This window comes from Borostomias antarcticus, assembly GCF_949987555.1.
Source record: "Borostomias antarcticus genome assembly, chromosome: 7".
In the NCBI taxonomy this organism is placed as follows: domain Eukaryota; kingdom Metazoa; phylum Chordata; class Actinopteri; order Stomiiformes; family Stomiidae; genus Borostomias; species Borostomias antarcticus.
Genome location: NC_140240.1, coordinates 2,288,772 through 2,307,112, shown reverse-complemented (window position 1 = coordinate 2,307,112; position 18,341 = coordinate 2,288,772). Strand labels below are relative to the sequence as shown.

At 42.6% G+C, this 18,341-nt stretch overlaps 1 protein-coding gene across 1 annotated transcript; it reads left to right on the top strand.

Annotated features, from left to right (window-relative positions):
• Window positions 1–2,772: 2,772 nt before the first annotated feature.
• Window positions 2,773–15,167, top strand: ccdc3b (coiled-coil domain containing 3b; the record flags this gene model as incomplete). The annotated part of the gene is made up of 3 exons (XM_084440959.1): window positions 2,773–3,128; window positions 9,478–9,652; window positions 14,877–15,167. The coding sequence occupies 3 exons, from the start codon at window positions 2,773–2,775 to the stop codon at window positions 15,165–15,167; spliced, it is 822 nt and encodes a 273-aa protein (XP_084297085.1).
• Between the last annotated feature and the right edge of the window lie 3,174 nt (window positions 15,168–18,341).

Sequence of the window (18,341 nt, the reverse complement as noted above, 5' to 3'; positions counted from 1 at the left end):
AGGAGGATTTGCACTTTTCTCATTGATGAAATGACACAGGTGCTCATCCAGGCTCTTATCATCTACTACTGCCGACTACTGCAACTCCCTCCCAATTTGTGGACTACTGCAAATTGGACAGAGGCCTTTTTATTAACTACCCTCAAATTTCCTCAGGTGGGACGACAAACGTTCAATTATGTATTTACAGTTTGAAAAGTTTCTTGTTTCTCTTTTCTGTCCTGGTGGAATGAACTGCCCCCTGACGTCAGGACACAGAGTCACTGCCCATCTTTCGCCGCAGGCTCAAAACTCACCTCTTCAAGAAGTACTACCCGGATCCTTCCTCTTAAGTACCTATTGTTTTTATATTTTGCTACTCTTGCACTTTGACTTTAGCACTAGATTATGCTCTTAGTCACTTATTTAGAAAGGAGTTGCACTTGTGAGTACTGGCAAGTAGTACACTGACTACCTACATTAAATGGAATTACTTTAAATGGCTTTAGCGTCTGCTGAATGACTGGAATGTAATGGAATGTAATGGTACAGGGTAGGATAAGGGCGTCTGTGGCTCAGGAGGATGAGCGGGTCGTCCAATGATCATAGGGTCAGTGGTTCGAATCCTGGCTCCTCCTGTCCACATGTCGAAGTGTCCTTGGGCAAAACACTGAACCCCAAATTGCTCCCAAGCTAGCTCCATGCATGGCAGCTGTCGCCATTGGTGTGTGAATGTATGTGTGAATGGGTGAATGAGAGGCCATTGTAAAGCGCTTTGTTCTTAAAGGAGTAGTAAAGGGAAAATGTTTAGCCTTGTTTTAAGGTTACGATCATGGTTCAGATCAAAACGTTGACAAAACTAGCACTTTTGAGAAAGTCTGATAATTGCTCTACCACCGTTTTGGTCATACAATGGATGTGGGTGGGCACACCATAGTGACAAAAAAGTGTTTTTTGGGTTCCAAATGTATAAAAAATATATAATAAAAAATAAAAAAAACTGAAAAATCATGTTTACATACAGTAAGCAATCAGACCATTTACTCAGTACTTTGTCGAAACACCTTCGGCAGCGATTACAGCCTCAAGTCTTCTTGACTATGACATTACAAGCTTGGCACACCTGTATTTGGGGTATTTCTCCCAATGTTTTCTGCAGATCCTCTCAAGCTCTGTCAGGTTAGATGGGGAGCGTCGCTGCATGTTCAAGTCTGGTCTCTGGCTGGGCCACTCAAGGACATTCACAAACTCCCATGCCCTATTTGTACTGACAGTGCACCCCACCCCCTTAAAAATGGTGTATTTGTAATTACTTTTAATCTTTAGAGCAAATCATAGAGCTGACAGCAACATTTCACTGTTCTTTTTTTTCCCTTCAAATTACAGGACCCAAGGGAGGGGGGTCTTTATTTGGCCACACGTGACACACATATTGCACACAGTAAGCGGGCGTCTCCGGTGGAAATTGTTCCCTGCATTTCTCCTATCCAAACCATCGTCCTCCAGGGGCAGCCAGGAGCAGTGGGCAGCCATTGTTCATGGTTCTTTGGGAGGAAACAGAGAACACAGAGAGAACATGCCAACTCAGCACAGAAAGGCCCACAGACCTCGCTGTGCAGCAACAGTACTAGGTTCTGCACCACCGGGCCACACGTGAGAGATTTTGGGGTTCAATGTTTTGCTCAAGGACACTTCAGCACAATGCCGGGAGCTGGGATCAAACTGGTACACTGGTACACTGGTACACTGGTACACTGTACCAACTACATGTGACAAGAAATCTGTATCTGAATCAGGGAATTACAATTCTGACACGCTTCATTTTACTTGTTCCTGGCACACTTTCTCGTCACACACAGACACACACACACACGCACACACAGTACAGTTGGCCTATATACAGTACACCTACTGTACAGTACAACTCACTGACTCAGTGGTCATTAGGCCTACCACACACTACCAAATCTGCTGGGTGAAACTTGGTATCAAATAATGTATGTCTTAACAAATAAAAACCTATATAGACTAGAGAACATACTGTACAACCACTATCACATAAAGGGAGGATGGTTTGTTTCTTACAGCCATGGTGGTTTGGAGAAACTGCTTGCTACAGCAATTAAGTGGACGAGTGCCTCTGGGTCTGCACCGTCCCTTTTTTATTTTGAAGTAAATAAATATTTAATGACTATCTCCCTGTTGTTGGCTCGATTGTTTTTTTCTGATATCTGGGGTATCATAGATGTCATACAGTAGGATTATATGTTTGGTTTCTATGATGAATCTTTGAGTATTTAAAAAAGAAAGCTGTTAAGGTGAATGTTTGGTTTCTATGATGAATCTTTGAGTATTTAAAAAAGAAAGCTGTAGTGAAGAAGCTTGTCCTCTGAATCCTGTGTCTGCCGAAAGTGGAAGACGTCGACAATGTAGTTCAGCTCTGCCCACAGACGGAGGGATGCTGGAGAACGCGCGTAATCTCAGACCACAGGCTGTAGAGCGCATAGGAGGGAGATGCTGGAAAACTGACAATTGGACAAAAGAGAATTGACTCAATGAGATGCTGTAGCCTACTGTTTTTGTTTCCATTGCGTGTGATTATATGTCAAGTCCACGCAATTATTTCCTAAGGAAACTCACTCAACGGAATTTTGCTCAACTTTGATGATGCGCATTTGCGTGCAAACGGAATGCAGTTCTGTTACAGTTAGTTGAGGAACCTACTGTACTAATTTCACTTTTCTGGAATTGCGTCTTCATAGTGACTGCCACTGATACACGCAGTCGCTTGCCATGGCTTTATTTTGGGCATTGATTCTGGCGACCTGCGTAAACGGACTTTGGGGATGCCAGCTACCCCACGACTGGAGACCGCAGACAGAGGCGTGCCGCGCAGAACTCGCGGAGATAATAGTTTTCGCAAAGGTGCTCGCATTGCACAAGGACGCGTACAGTGTTTACAACTACTTGCCATGGCAATACGATACTGACCTCTTTTTTTCAGCCGAGATCGAGCTGCAATGCGATCAGGCGTGGGGCAGCATGCTGGAGGTTCCCGCTGGATCCCGGTTCAATGTCACCGGACTGGGGTACTTCCCCTGTTACTCCTACAGCGTCACGGAGAACAACTCCTACTACTTCTTCCTCAGGTAAGGGACAGGGACAGCAGGTGAGTCTGGGTGTTTATCAGGATTAAAATATCAACCAAGACGCAAATATATGGACACCGTCACGCCGATGTGTTCTAAATAAAAATGCTGGTGTAAGGTGTGTGTGTGTGTGTGTGTGTGTGTGTGTGTGTGTGTGTGTGTGTGTGTGCGTGTGTGTGTGTTTTGTATCTTTAGATGCTTATTTTCCTCCCCTTCAATCAGCTGACTGAAAGCCCAGATACTGTAGCACCAGGTCACTTATATCTACCCTAGACACCTGCCTTTCTTCTGACACATATCAGAAGGTTCGTCAGGTAGCAGGAGCATCCTCTTTGGGATTTGGGTCTTGTGGTAGGTGCTTAGGTTCCCATATGGAAAGTCATGGTTCGATCCCTACCTTGTCAACCACCTGTCAGTTGGGGCAGATTCCCCACATAGTTTCTCATGACAGATGAAAAATAACAGATTGAAGCAAGCAGATTTGTTTCAGATTGTATTGATCAGAATCAGAATTTGTTTTATGCAGTTTTTCAACGCACTAGGAATTTGCTTTTGGACCGTGGTGCATAACATGGAGACAACATTGGACAGGGTGGAGTGATGAGACAGGACAGTGCAAAGACAGGACAGTATTGATGGAACAATACCCACCCTGTACAGATAAGCAGTTGAGCAGCATCGATTAGCTTCAAGACCCCACACCTGTCACATGCCCTGACATGCTGGGAACACAAGATGGAGAATTTCAAATTATACTATATCATCACGGTCACATGTGTAAGAACATGTAATAGCGTGGACAAGAAGTTATTTCTCCACAGATGAACATGATTGGCAGGTCAATACTGACTTCTCATGGAAATACAGAGGAACAGTCAGAGAGGGGGAAAACATTAATTAAAGGCCATGTAATTATAATTATATTATGGCTGGCTGTTCCCAAACGGCTCGAGGCCAAAGCTGGGAGATCCTCAAAGCTGGGAGTTTGCACTCAGGGTGCTATCACCACACCAACCATGAAACAGCAGGGTCTTTTGTTTCCCCTACAATGAGCTGCTGTGTGACACCACAGCCCTCTGCTCCGAGAAATGAACTAGTGCTGGCATGTTTCACTAAAATGTCAGGTACTCCTGTGTTCCTCACATTTTCAGCATCTAGAACAGATAAGTGCTCAGTCATTCAAAGGGGGTCTTTCAAAAGAATTCCAGCTTGGAGCTATCTCACATGCGGGTCTAGTGCCAAGATCAATAACAATCACAGTGTGTTCAGATGTGTGTGCGCGCATGTGTGCGTGCATGCGTTTGTGTGTTTATAGGGGGTGTAGGTTGCTTTGTTGATGGGCTGATTGGATGACTGCAGCTCAAATTGTTTTTCATGGGGGCCCCCTTCTATCAGACAACTCACACACTCAATGGCGGTGGTTTGATGAACCAAGCTTGCTTGTGTGTTACTACACATACAGAAATATAAGTCTTTGGGAAGATTGAAAACTTAGACTTTGGGAAGAGGGAGTTCCCCCGAGTCTGTCATAATGTAACAAGTGTCAGTTTATAGAATGCCCCTAGGTCATAGTGTCTTCATCCTGCAACTCCAAACATGCCAGCAATAACACTGCCGTCAGCTCCAGGAGTATCATAGGACATGACCTGTTAAGTGTCACATAGGAGCCTTATTAAAGGAGCAGTAAAGGGAAAATGCATGTTTAGCCCTGTTTTGAGGTTACTTATGATCTTATACAATGGTTCAGATCAAAACGTTGACAAAACTAGCACTTTTGAGAAAGTCTGATAATTGCTCTACCACCGTTTTGGTCATACAATGGATGTGGATGGGCACCTTGAAAAATCTTTCAAAAACATGTTAAACTCTCGATTTCAAAGACAAGAAGCTCACCGAGGGGTTAATTGGTGTCCGTTGGTGTTCTGACATCAAATTTGCCGCAAAGTATTAATCCTGTAGGGTTTTATTGATCATTTTATGAAATCCATTGACTTGTATTGATGCGACCGTTGTAGATGTGTAGATCAATCCGCAGAGGGGATTCAGGAAGCGGAACTACTTACGGTAGCTATTGTTATTGTTTATGTTGCTAGGCTACCTAGTTTGCGGAAGTTTACACACGTATGTGCTTTAAAAAGCCTTTCCAGTTGAATTAGAATCTTACTTTATGGCGAATTATATGTCAGAACGCCAACTAACACCTCGGTGAGTTTCTTGTCTTTGACACGTTTAACATGTTTTTGAAAGATTTTTCAAGATGCCCACCCACATCCATTGTATGACCAAAACGGTGGTAGAGCAATTATCAGACTTTCTCAAAAGTGCTAGTTTTGTCAACGTTTTGATCTGAACCATTGTATATGATCATAAGTAACCTTAAAACAGGGCTAAACATGCATTTTCCCTTTACTACACCTTTAAGTTAAGTTGCAGACATGCTCATGCAAGGCTTTACGGCTGCAATGAAGAGTCAAATAAACAAGGACAGTCCAATGCAGCGTCCTGTTGTTTGCATTTACTCAAAGTTACATGAAAAACTTCATTGCCCTCCACTGACGCATGTCATGACAACTTTCTGTCAGAATGAGAAGGCGGGGGGTGGTTAGATGTCTTTGTGTGTGTTAGTCCTGTCTGTAGCCTTCCTTAACCCTAGTTGTAAACCCTGAACAGATGAGTCTACCATTCCAAGAGATATTGTTCTCATAGTTCTGCAGTGCTCTGGCTCTCAGGCGCTGAATCAGCAACCAAGTGCTGAAAAGTTTCCATCAGTGTCTCCAGTGGGCTCCCATTTCCTGTAAAAGCTCCCCTAAACAACACTGTCTGGAACAGAAACAGCCTCTTTAAATCAATCACAAGTACTGGTGCCCAGGACAGGATGAAGGGTAGTTTAACATTTGGTGAACTCCCACAGGTCCCAGAATGTACTGCACGTCTGAGCGGTCTGCCTGTCTTTGCCACATGTTGGCTAGCCCATGGCTCGTTGCGAGACCTGTCAGCGTGTGTTCACGGCTTTGAGGTTTGTGTCTTAGTGAAGACTTTATTGTTCATCTTTTTGCTTTCATCTAGGCAGATGAAGTGAAGGGGTCATGACAGCGATTCATTCTTAAATCACAAGGGTGTCTCCACAAGTTCAGTCAATAAATCTTCGTGCAGCGGAGGTGTGCTGGAGAGCTTTAAGAGCCGCCAAGACAGGTGGACCCCCTCTCCACTCTGTCAAGAGCTAGCTACTGTAGTCTGCACCAGACTGGGTTGAAATATGCTGTTTACATGTAGAGTTATTGGTTTGATTTCTCCATGCGCAATTTAAATGTCCATCAGGAAGGTTTAGAGAGACTTAGAACATCCATAGGGGCATTGGAAGACCTTGGCTCAGGCAGGGATCAGGCTCTCCATCTCCATTCTGGGTGTTTGGCTCAGGTATCTTGCACATCCCAGCAGTTCCCTCATTGTTTATCTCATTCCATGACTGTTTGGCATTTGGCTGAACCATGAACCAACCAGCCAGCTGGTTCCATTTTGGCGAGGGCAAATTTCACCAGTAAAAGCATCACAAGAAAGCAAAATAACTGGGAGAGAGGCTGCATGGAAACATTAATTAAAGCAACATGCTCTTGACTAAACAAGGTTAGGACGGAAGACGACCAGCCTTCCTATGGAGAGCTAGACGGGTTTTCTGGATGGGTGGTAAGGGAGTTTGAGGAATTTGAGTGGAGTTGTGGAAAGCAGGTCTGAGAGCCTGCAGACTCTGTGGTGAAACCTCTCTGGAAGCCATTAGGTTTTAAAAACAAAGGATAATACACATAACTGCAGTGTTATTGACTTGTAAACAGCTTAAGCTAAGCAGTGTAAGAGAGTCAAGGCAAGTCATGGCTGGCTTAGGAGAGAGACACCAGCATACAGGCTTGGATTAGGTAGGCCTGTATGTGCAACAAAAAGGGGTGAGTGGTTCAGACTTAAGTTATGTGTCTGTTAAGTGAGATGGAAGCTGTGAGAGCTTAGAAGAAATCAGACACCCAGTGGAAACATCAGCCATTAAACTGCATTTACTAGCGTTGGTTGACGTATACTGTGCCATCTATGACTATTTGATTGGTTTATATGTCGGGTTGTAATCCAATAGGGGCGAAATGTCCCAGGACTTCCATGCTAGACTTGTGAGGAGAGAGTGGAGTTCTGGCTACATCATCCATCAGTGCATGCATATGTTAAGAAAGACAAAAAGAGAGAGTACAAGTACATGAAATGTGAATGTGTCAAGAAACCATCCACAAAGCAACATCTACAGTGTAGTATGAGAATATTGAATGAACCATGTCTATTTAGGGATGATTGGATTATTTAAAAGCATTGCCTCATTTGTATCGTCTTTTGAGGGTGACATTGGTCCCATTTCCAGTGACTAAAGTTGTCACAAACATACACACAGTGCACACACACACACACACAAAATAAATAATAAATAGTATAAATAATAATAATAATAATAATAATAATAAATAAATATAATAACATTATACCCTTGTCTGTTATGAGTGTGTTGGGTCTGTGTGGAAAAGTCTGTTAGTTTGTTGCGCGTGAGGTCATTTGACTCCAATTAAACCCGTTAGAACATGAGGGGGTACCTTCCCTCTGTCTCTACCCACAGTTCTCAGCATCGACCCTCTGACACCTCTGCTTATATTCCATGGCTGCTATAGTCCATCAACAGTATCAGTCCCCCCACACACACACACACACACACTGTTTTGACTGTCTCAGCCTGTCCGGGTCAGACAAAACATGTAAACATATGCACGGACACAGACTGTCCAGATACATGCCTACACAATCATACACTCTTACGCACAAACCTCTCTTCCTCACCCATAACCATACACACACTTAGTCGCTGACTGGCGTTTTGATGGACAGAGAAATAATAATCAAGCTTTTGATGTCCCTCTAGGGAGAGAAGATGGAGTCCAGATGCATGGGCTTTCAGAAGCAGAACTTCTCCCTCTGTCACATTCCCAGTACAGGTGGATGTCATTTCACCTCACTGATCTTTAGTTGAAGTTAATTTGATTTCATACCTGGAGAATGGGTGCCAATCTTTTTTCTGTCTCAACCAACTTGTGATAAGGCAATTATGGCATTGTAACATTGCACACCTAATCACATTCAGACTGAAGGTGTGGAGGAATCTGTCCTGAAGATTGAGTTTCTTCTTCACAAACACAAAAATATTGTAGTACTGCTTGTATGTGTTCCTCCTATCACCACTACTGCATCAGCCTGATTAAGTTAAATTGCCTTTATTTCTCCAGTAGTTACAATATCAAGAGAGGCCATGCTGTCAGCCATGGGAATGACACAGCTGTCAGGCTCTTGATAATCAGGTTAACAAACAATCTATTTGGACTTGAAATGAACACACAATTTTCCTTCCAGCTGTTTAATTTCCAAAGATGAAATTCAAGTCAGAGCTGTAACAGTAGACCAGTTTCCTATTATCATGTTTTAGGAAACATCCATGGAACAACTTTGCTTTCCTTTCTCCCCTCACTGAAGTATAGGCTTGATGATGACTTTAAAAGTCCCCAGGCCATTACGTATGCTACTGAGGAAAGCAACCATGAATGTGAGTTAAAAAAAATAATATATATATAAAAAACAAGTCAACTTTTCACCAGGTTGGCTTTTGAGAGTAGCCAAAGCTCAAAGTGAGGAAAGGAGGGCTTCATTTAACAAGACAGTCCAAACAAGTATGTTGTTTCTTCTTCTTTTATGCCAGAGTAGCCATGGTGTTGTATTAATACTTCACTTACCACTCTGAGTCACTCTAAGGAACTCCTTTATCCCCCTCCCCCCCGAGGGAAGTGTGTGTGTGTGTGTGTGTGTGTGTGTGTGTGTGTGTGTGTGTGTGTGTGTGTGTGTGTGTGTGTGTGTGTGTGTGTGTGTGTGTGTGGTGTGTGTGTGTGTGTGTGTGTGTGTGTGTGTGGTGATGAGTGACAGGATTCAAACCCCTAAAACTAATATGAACTGGAGAGGACAGGAGTGGAGAAAAAATAAGTATATTGAGGATAGCTCTAAATTATGAATCCAAATTAAATATTGGACCACAACACTTTCACAAAACCATCCTTGGTTGTCTAGGATGCCGTTGATATGTCAAATTTCATTCTAAGGGAGTGATAATATTTTGGACTCAATGTTTAATACAGTGGGTATTTCCCTAGCTCTGAGCAGAGTACTTATCTCTCTCTCTCTTTCTCTCTCTCTCTCTCTCTCTCTCTCTCTCTCTCTCTCTTACATGCGTGCCTGCCATCCCCTTTAAGTCAATATTTCTATCTCTATCTCTCCTCCACAGAATGGATGAGAACTACAGCATCATCCCCCATGGAGTGAACTTCCAGGACGCCATCTTCCCTGATCTTCCAGAGAACCACCGTATGTTCGCCAGCCTCTTCCAGTTCTCCAACTGCTCCAGCGGGACCCAGGTCCACTCCTACACACCGGAGTGGGAGGCCCAAGAGGACAGCCGGGTGAGCCTAGTCACATCCACCAGAACCGCCAGAACCAGAGCTTGAAAGACAGTAGAGAGGTGATAGGTGATGATGTTATACAGTAGGACTTTGTACAGTAAGTCATGAAGTCATGACCAAGTCAGTCATGACTAACTTGGATTTACCCCCCAGATTCTGATTGGGCAGACTGGTTAGTACTGTTACTCACATATTCTAGTATAAAAGCAATAAACCTGAGGCCATGGTTTATAGTGATTTTAGAACAGCTAGGGAGGTTTTAGGCACTCGGCTTCACGTCGCCAATAACGCCTAGCTGTTCTAAAATCACTGTAACCCATGGCCTCTCGTGGTTTATTGCTTAGGCTTTAGTATATAACGGTTTTGTATAGGGTAAAACTGTTTACTAAAGGGTGAACAGGCAACACCTTTCTGCTGAATTGCACAGTCCTAATACCCAGGAATCAGTGTTGGACAGATAGATTTAACTCAACGGCAGTGTATCAGAATACTGTATACTTAAAGGGGAACAATGGCCATTTGTTAAAAATAGATATTATTCTGGAGGCTATATAAGATGATGGAAGAAATACTGCAACCTGCCCACAGATTGTTCGGACGCACCAGGAAACCGGTACTGTAGGGGGCCACGTTATCAAAGTAAACAGCTTTCCCCTTTAACTTAACATGCCCTGAGCCCCAATCAGGAAACTTTGTTTACTGCAACGAATTGGATCACAATACTTCACAAGCGTTGAAATTATATGACATCCTGAAAGTATTTGGTTTTCTGGTCAGGGCTAACCACAGTCTTCAAAGCAGTACCGAAGAGAAGCTTTTTAAGTGTGATATGTTCTTGGTGGTTTAGGGGACCAGAATATTTGGGTGGTGGAGTTTAAAGTATTTGGTCAGGGACTCTGGGCAGACCTCCTTAGGGATAAAAGATAGTTCAGATTGGTTGATACCTAACACTCACTGTAAAATCGCTTAATGCTTCTTTACATACTGAGACATTGGAAGAACTCTCCAGCTGACACGGAAGTCTGCATATTTCTTGTTAACCTCACCACGGTTCATCTGGGAGCCACCGTGTCCATTTGCAGGATCACTAGCTGTGTTCTCATCCTGCAGGCCTGCCCATTCCCTTTATAGAAGTTAATCATATGGCATAACCATGTTTATGTGCTAATTTATTGAACTGGTGATTTACAGTTTTCTCTGTTTTCAATCATGTGCGGACTTCACATAAAAGCTGTCTGTCATGGTGAAGGGGAGCGAATGGGTTTATGTTTCCAATAATGACCAGGTCTCCTCTCAGATCTGCAATCAGAGCTAAAGCCACGGCAATGCTTGACATAATTTCTATGATTACACTACTATTAGGCTATTACGGCAAAGAATGAGTGGAGTGCCGAGCTGCAGTCGGCTGAGGTGCACGCAGTATGAATCAGTTCTACCCTGTCATCACACACACACAGGCAGGATGAATGACTGCCTTCTGCAGAGTGACAGAGCCGAGTCCTCACATGGTAAACACATGGTAATTATTACTTCTCTCGTACTGGAATGATTAGCTGGCAATCTCCTTGGTTTAACCAGACTTTACCCATGCAGTATGCCCAGGGGGGAACGCCTCATCTCAGACTCATCTGTTTTCTCTCAAAGAAAATTCCAAGACATGCTGGGAATCATCAAGTTTCATGTTTTGACTGTGTTTCTCCAGAGCTGTCTGATCAGGAGTAACGAGAGTAGTAGAACTGGATCTGTATAACAGTATAACTGTATCTGTCACCTTGTTTGTTTACAAATGTTTCTGCAGCATTGGTGTCGGCATTTAGCCTGGCTTCATGAGACCCAATTCACAAAAATACGAAGGGTCTGGAAACTCAGTTGCTTTCCGATTCCCAAGAGGCGTTACCAATGGGTATGGATCACAATGCCTCTGGACGCAATTGGATAGACCTACAACCAATCAGAGCAAAGAAACGTGTGACGTAGCACTGAGCGACAGAAAATGTAAACAAGCAGCAGCGTGCTAGCCTGGTTTCGCCAGACCCGGAAGTACTGCAAACACATCTTTCTTAGCTTTAAGTGCAGATCTTTGTTCTTCTTTTAGAGAAAATACACCATTCAGTTTGTTTAATACGGTTGCGATTGCAGATTCAACATCAGCTGCTGCCATCTTGGTTGTTGGCGAAAATGCCTTGGCGCTCCTCTGTTCCGTCATCTTAAACCCACCCCATATTAGATAAATGGTTGTGATTGGCATGAACCAATCTTGGTTTGAGTTGTTTCAGTTAGAACGTTTGGATATCCAGACTGATCTGCGGTGTGTAACAGAATTTCAGTATTCAACTTCTATTTCCTGCTGTCATTGTAAACATGTCCCCCTCATATTTTGAAATTCACATCTTGTCTAGTTTTTTTTTCTTTTTGCAAAACAGCTGTACTCTCAAACCAAACTACTGCCCCCAGTGTGAGACTGTGGGGGTGGACCTCTGACACTGTAGGGGGGTATGCTTTTTTTTTTATGGTATAATTTTTATCTTAGATTTTAGACCTTTTCTTTTCAATAGCTCTGGAACCACGTGACCAAAACACCCCAAAAAGACTCATATTGTTCAGGGACCTTGTCTGCAGGAGATACACCTTTTATTTTGTCCGATTTAATCTCAAATGATTTAACATGAATTTTAATTGTCATTTTTAAACCTTTTCTTTTCAATAGCTCTGGGACCACTTGATATATATCTGTCCAACATGTTGACAGTTTGCTGCTGAGTCATGCAAGCTATTTCGTTCCAATACAAAGTTTCAATCCTTTAATAACTGGCCTTTTTGTTTTCTAATTTGTTTGCTTTATTGATTAAAAACAAATAACAAACAACTCTCATTTCAGTTTTCTGTAAAATAATTCATATGTCAAAAGCATGGAGCTGGAAAGGACTGCAGGACCCTAAACCACGGTCTTTGTCACATAACTCCGCCACCCTGTCCCCTCTGTTCATAGAAGAGCCTGTCCCATGATGCACAGGGTGAGGGTTATATGTATGAACTGTAACCACACTGGAACTGGAAATATTCTGAGGTGAATATCTGCCAAAATAATGGACTGACCAGTGATGGCAGGCTGGCAGCAGCCACCACATTTTCAGCATTTCCTCCTACCTCTCCACAGTCCTATCAGATGACAGTGAACTTACAACACTGCTTCACTCCATCCCATGTGGAAGCATTGGAAAGCCATGCTTTAAGAAAGGGATACACATTCACTGTCATCTGTTGCCAATTTAAAATGGAGGGCTCTTTCTACAGATTTGAGCCTTATTTAACCGGGTACCCTGTGTTGTGTCTGCCCTTCCATCCCCTGCGAAGACCTACTTTCCCAGTACATTTTCCTAGAGTGTAGCAGAGTTGGTGAACTACACTCATTTGATGAGCTGACTAAGACCCAACTTGCTCATTTCATGGTCTGATTAAAGGAGTAGTAAAGGGAAAAAAAATCATGTTTAGCCCTGTTTTAAGGTTACTTATGATCATATACAAGAGTTTAACATGTTTTTGAATTATTTTTCACAGTGCCCACCCACATCCATTGTATGACCTAAACGGTGGTAGAGCAATTATCAGACTTTCTCAAAAGTGCTAGTTTTGTCAACGTTTTGATCTGAACCATTGTATATGATCATAAGTAACCTTAAAACAGGGCTAAACATGATTTTTCCCTTTACTACTCCTTTAATGTTTTCAGGTTATTGAGCACTGCTTTGTGGATACATGAACATAACACTTAGGTCATGTAAGGACCATACAGTAGGCATCAACGCACCAACGCACCTTCTACTCTTAGCCTATAGTCCTAAGCAATCTTTGTACCAGGCACTTCATATTTTCACATCTTTAGGCTCCTTCTCTGTAAGAAGACCACTCCTGTCAGATTAGCATCTTTATTAATGACGTTTTGTATTTTCCCCTTCTCTCGCTTATTCCTCATGCCACAGGCACGTTTGCTGGTAAAGAAAAAAAAGAATCCATCCTCTTGTGGCTCCCTATAAAAAAAAAGAAAGAATACTCGAAAGACATACGAGCCGTTGCTTCTGCTGGTCTGGCCAAGGAAACGCTGCACTCCAGAACCCTGAATGTGTGGTTCAAATTCTCATCTAAAACAAATTAAATATCATACAGGTTGTGTTCTGTAGTCTATGGCTAAACCAAACTGCCTGAATGGTTTCATACCATACGTAAACAGGTTAGTTACCCATTCCCTGTTCTATAACTGCTAACCATAAATTGCTGATGAGGCCGTCTTTAAATATCCATGATGGCACATTGCTATGCATTTCTGTCTGAGGCAGCGTCTTATTGCCTCCGCCCCAGTGACACAGGGGAACCACCCCTGATATTTTTAGACCAGTCCAAACCCCGTGTCTATGTGACCTTCCCGTGTCAAGATATGTCCGTTTAAATTCCTCCCATTGATAATGAATGGGGGTAATTTTTAACTACTATGTCCAAAAAGTTTTACCTCATTCCCAGCAGATGTATTTGCCCTTTTCAATCTCCATGTCAAAAATAAAAGACATCTACATAATAATGTTATCTTTAGCACCTTAAATTCATGGCATATGTTAGAGCTAAAAACTTTATATTTTGTATTTTCCACTGTACCACTAAATGGAAATGGTTTTGGCTTCTGCTTCCCTTCTATTGCAGCTGAGAACAGATCAGGCTAAATTAAATCCTTATCGGATTGGCATATGCCTCCAAGGGGAAATAAATTGATTTTCAGTAACAGTTTAAACCCCTGCTTTTGAACTAAATGAAAGATAAGAGATTGATTGCATATTATGAAGGCTGGATCAGTCATCAGTGAACAAAGCATCCAAAGGTTAAATCCAAAGTGCTTCAGCCAAGTTTTGAATAAATGGGTTATAACATGCAGCAATATTGTCAGAAATCCTTGAGAGAATAACCAGGTAGCCCATGTGCTGTTCAGTAGACATTTTATCAACTTAGCTTGTGGGGCATAGCAACAGTAACTAGGCGGGGCGGAACTTGCCGCCTAAATAGGAAAGGTCTATTTCTTTACACAGCATAATAATATATGGCCCAAATTCAAAAAGACAACAAACAATGCAGCTGCAGGTTTTAGCTACATTACTTTACACTTATTTTATCCAAAGCAACATATGTGTTTTTCTCACTTCCTGTGAACTCACTTCCTGCTTCCTGCCTGCCCCTCCAGCTGCTGTGCTCGACGGTGCAGAAGGCCCTGTTTGAGGAGGAGGAACGAGTGAAGACTCTCTCCCAGAAGGTGCGATCTCTGGAGAAGGCCAACAGCCACCTGCGGGACAAGGTGAAGACCATGAAACGCCTCCTACGCCAGGCCAAACGCGAGACCAAGGACCAGCAGACCCTCAGCCTCAAACAGCTCCAGGACCCGGAGCCCCCACAGGCACACCCCCACCAGGACACCACCCAGGATCAGAAGAGAGCCCCCGGCAAAAAGATCCTGACTAAGAAGCTAAAGAACTGAGACCCCAAAACAGCCTTTTCTCACCCGCCACCCGTTTTTATACACAGCAAGGTGTGAAAAGACGGGGGAGAACTTACGATCGTGTATCATGTCAGACGTTCAAGAAGTGTAATCGTTTTTCACATATTTGGGGTTACAAACGTACCTGTGCACTGCAGAAAGGAATGTTTTATATTCTGAAGTATGCATTGATGTTATATTGTCGTCCTGACTTTACTCACTAATCATTTACTATCATGCTGTATAGAATGTCTCTCTATCTTTCTAATCAATTCATTCATTTCACAGATTGACTCATGTTCTGTGACTCCCTACAATACAGTCCAACGTCAAAGTGACAGAAAGCCTTATTGTCGTAACCACAGTGTTCCATCCTGTTGCTACCACAGAAAGAGAAGCAGGAAAGTTTCACAAGAATGTTGGCTTGGAATGGATCGAATGTGATTTCCAACCTCAAATTCAGGCAACCATCATGCCTTATTCTGACTCACGGCTAAGGCAAATCTGTTCTCATTACCAAAAGGCATTCGTTGCAATATGGTAGCAAGCCACCCTGTCTGTCACTGTCCTGTCAAACCTATCCCATCCTGCTTTCTACATTATCTAGCCTCTCTCTCCTCTGCAGACCATAAAAATACTTTACAAGCATGTAGTGAGGTGTGAGTTTTGCCGGCAGGTCACTGCCTCATCCTGTCATTATAACAAACATCTCTCAAACACAAAACAAGCACAGGCTAACCCCTCCTGTTGGCAGGGTTTTTCCCATCATGTGCTGTTAGATGCTACTGTACTCTTCATGCCAGGTGAAATGCTGCCATGGTGTCTAACACCTTATGTGGGGTACCTATGGCAAATCCAAGTTAGAAATACATGCTCTGTTGCCCCCTAGGCAGTGCTGACTATACCATGCCAAGGTACACCACCCTGGACTCTGCATACCATAGCTACTTAACTGGGAAGATGCCTCTTCTGGCTGAACTATCAGCCCTGACTATGCCGCAAAGAGCATCTACTGACTGTCCTCTAATCATCTCTCTGCCCCAGTCTTAAGCTTCTGACTAAACATAAAAGGTAAAAGTAGCCATGTTTCCATCCACACGTTTTATGCGAATTAATAATAATTAATTTATAATAATAAAAAATGCCTTATGGAAACAGTAAAATTCGATTAAAAGTCATGAAAATCGACAAAAAGTTTGTACTGTCGATCTCATCGGATTTTCTCTTGTTCGATAAAAGTCTTTTGTGATAAATGCTTTATCCGATTTAAAGCTCTAGATGGAGACGCACGTTCACCGGCTTTATTCGCATTCATATTTTTAGCGATCCTCACACAATTCGATTGACAAGTGGATGGAAACATGGCGAGCCAGTAGATTTAGGGCACATTGTACTGATTGTAATATACAGTATTCAACACAACTGACATGTTGCCGTAGCATAGCTTCACTCTGACTCAGCACTTATTGGCAACCAAACACCTGGCACCAGCATTGTAAACATGGCATAGAGGTTGGCCGTGGCAAACAAAGTTTATAAGAGAGACACCCCCTATGTACTGTAGATTGTTGTACATATGATTGCTATTAAAGTTAAAGAGGCTGTTTGTCCAATTTTAACAGGCATTCTGTAAACATTTCTCAATGAGGCCAGGGATGTTTTAAAGTTTGAAAGTAGTACATGTTAAATATCCAGCTGTTTTTCATTGACTGATTAAATGGCTTTTATTTGCAAAGAATAACTTTATCACAAGGGTTTTCATATTTGTTTTTCGGATTCCATCTTTTTATGGGAGGTTGTATACAGTGTTACTGAGTGAAAATGTAGTTTTTTAATTTTAAAACAGGGTGCTGAGCACTCAGTATGTACAACCACTGGCCAATAAAGCATGATGTGGTACAGTAATGTTTCTCTGTTTCACGATTGAGAGAATTCCCAAGTCTCCATAAGTGTTATCAAAAGAGCTGTATTGGGCTTTCATGTATTACGTTCTATTCAAACAATGAAGCATCTGGTTTTCTTTAACTGTAACATTCATATGATAAATCATGAAAATACTTTTTTTTTCTAATATGTCTCCTTACTACACTTTCTCATTACTATATATAAATCACTTTGACATTGACAAGACATTGTTTTGTGTCATGACATTAAAAATGGTAGTCGACTTCTGAAGATTAAAGGCCACTGAGGAGATCAATGTAATAGAAAGACTTATTATCATCAGCCCAAAATCTGGAGCCTTTTAGTATCTGGCGCTCCGTCTCCATGGACCTGTTCTAAAGCATGGGAGCTCAACATCCCTTATTCAGTGAGCCAAACCATCACTTCTCTCATATGTTGAGATTTGGGAAGAAAACACAGATAAAGAAAGAACCAGGCCAGGTCCAGCCTGGCTTATGTGCGTGGCTGGCTTGTTTCTGTTCAGGACTGGTAGGACGGAAGATAGTCATGCCACTGAAATAGCTGTGATACGATACGATATGATAGCCTTTATTTATCCCCAAGGGGGAAATTCCATTTCTTTCAGCAGCATACAGACAACATACATAGCCACACAGAAAGTATGGGAGTAGATAGTCGAGGATAACAGTATGTGCAGTACTAAAACACAGGCAACCAACGCTTGCGCGCTGTGCGCATGCGTGCTGGAGCAAGTGGGGAAGCTATTTCGTTTCTAAAGACGTTTCTAAAGATCATATTACAGAGGCATGTGAAAAACCACAACAGGCCTACGCTCTATGTAAGCACAACTAGCGATTCATAAAGACAGATTGATGAAAACAACCGTTTCGCGGCCGAAAATAGATTTTTTAGAAGCTGCATTCTCAGTGCCCCGTCCGCCGCCATTACATGGATATACTTGGCTCGCGCTGGATTTTAAATTTCTTCTACAGGCCTCCGAATTACACCAAAGTTATCTCGGTGAGTGAAACGTCTTATAATATGCCGTAAATAAGGTCCAGGTTGTCAAAAACGAGCATTCTCCTGATCGTCGGATGCTTAATCCACTACACTACCGAGGAACTTGAAAGTGTGGGATGTCATAGTGTTTTTTTTCCTATGGAATCTCTCCCATACTTCCAAAAAAGGGAAAAGGAGAGTGAAAGGAGGGAGGGAGAGGGACGGAAAGGCCGAAAGTAAAAGTAGGAATAAACCCACAGGCTAGCAGAG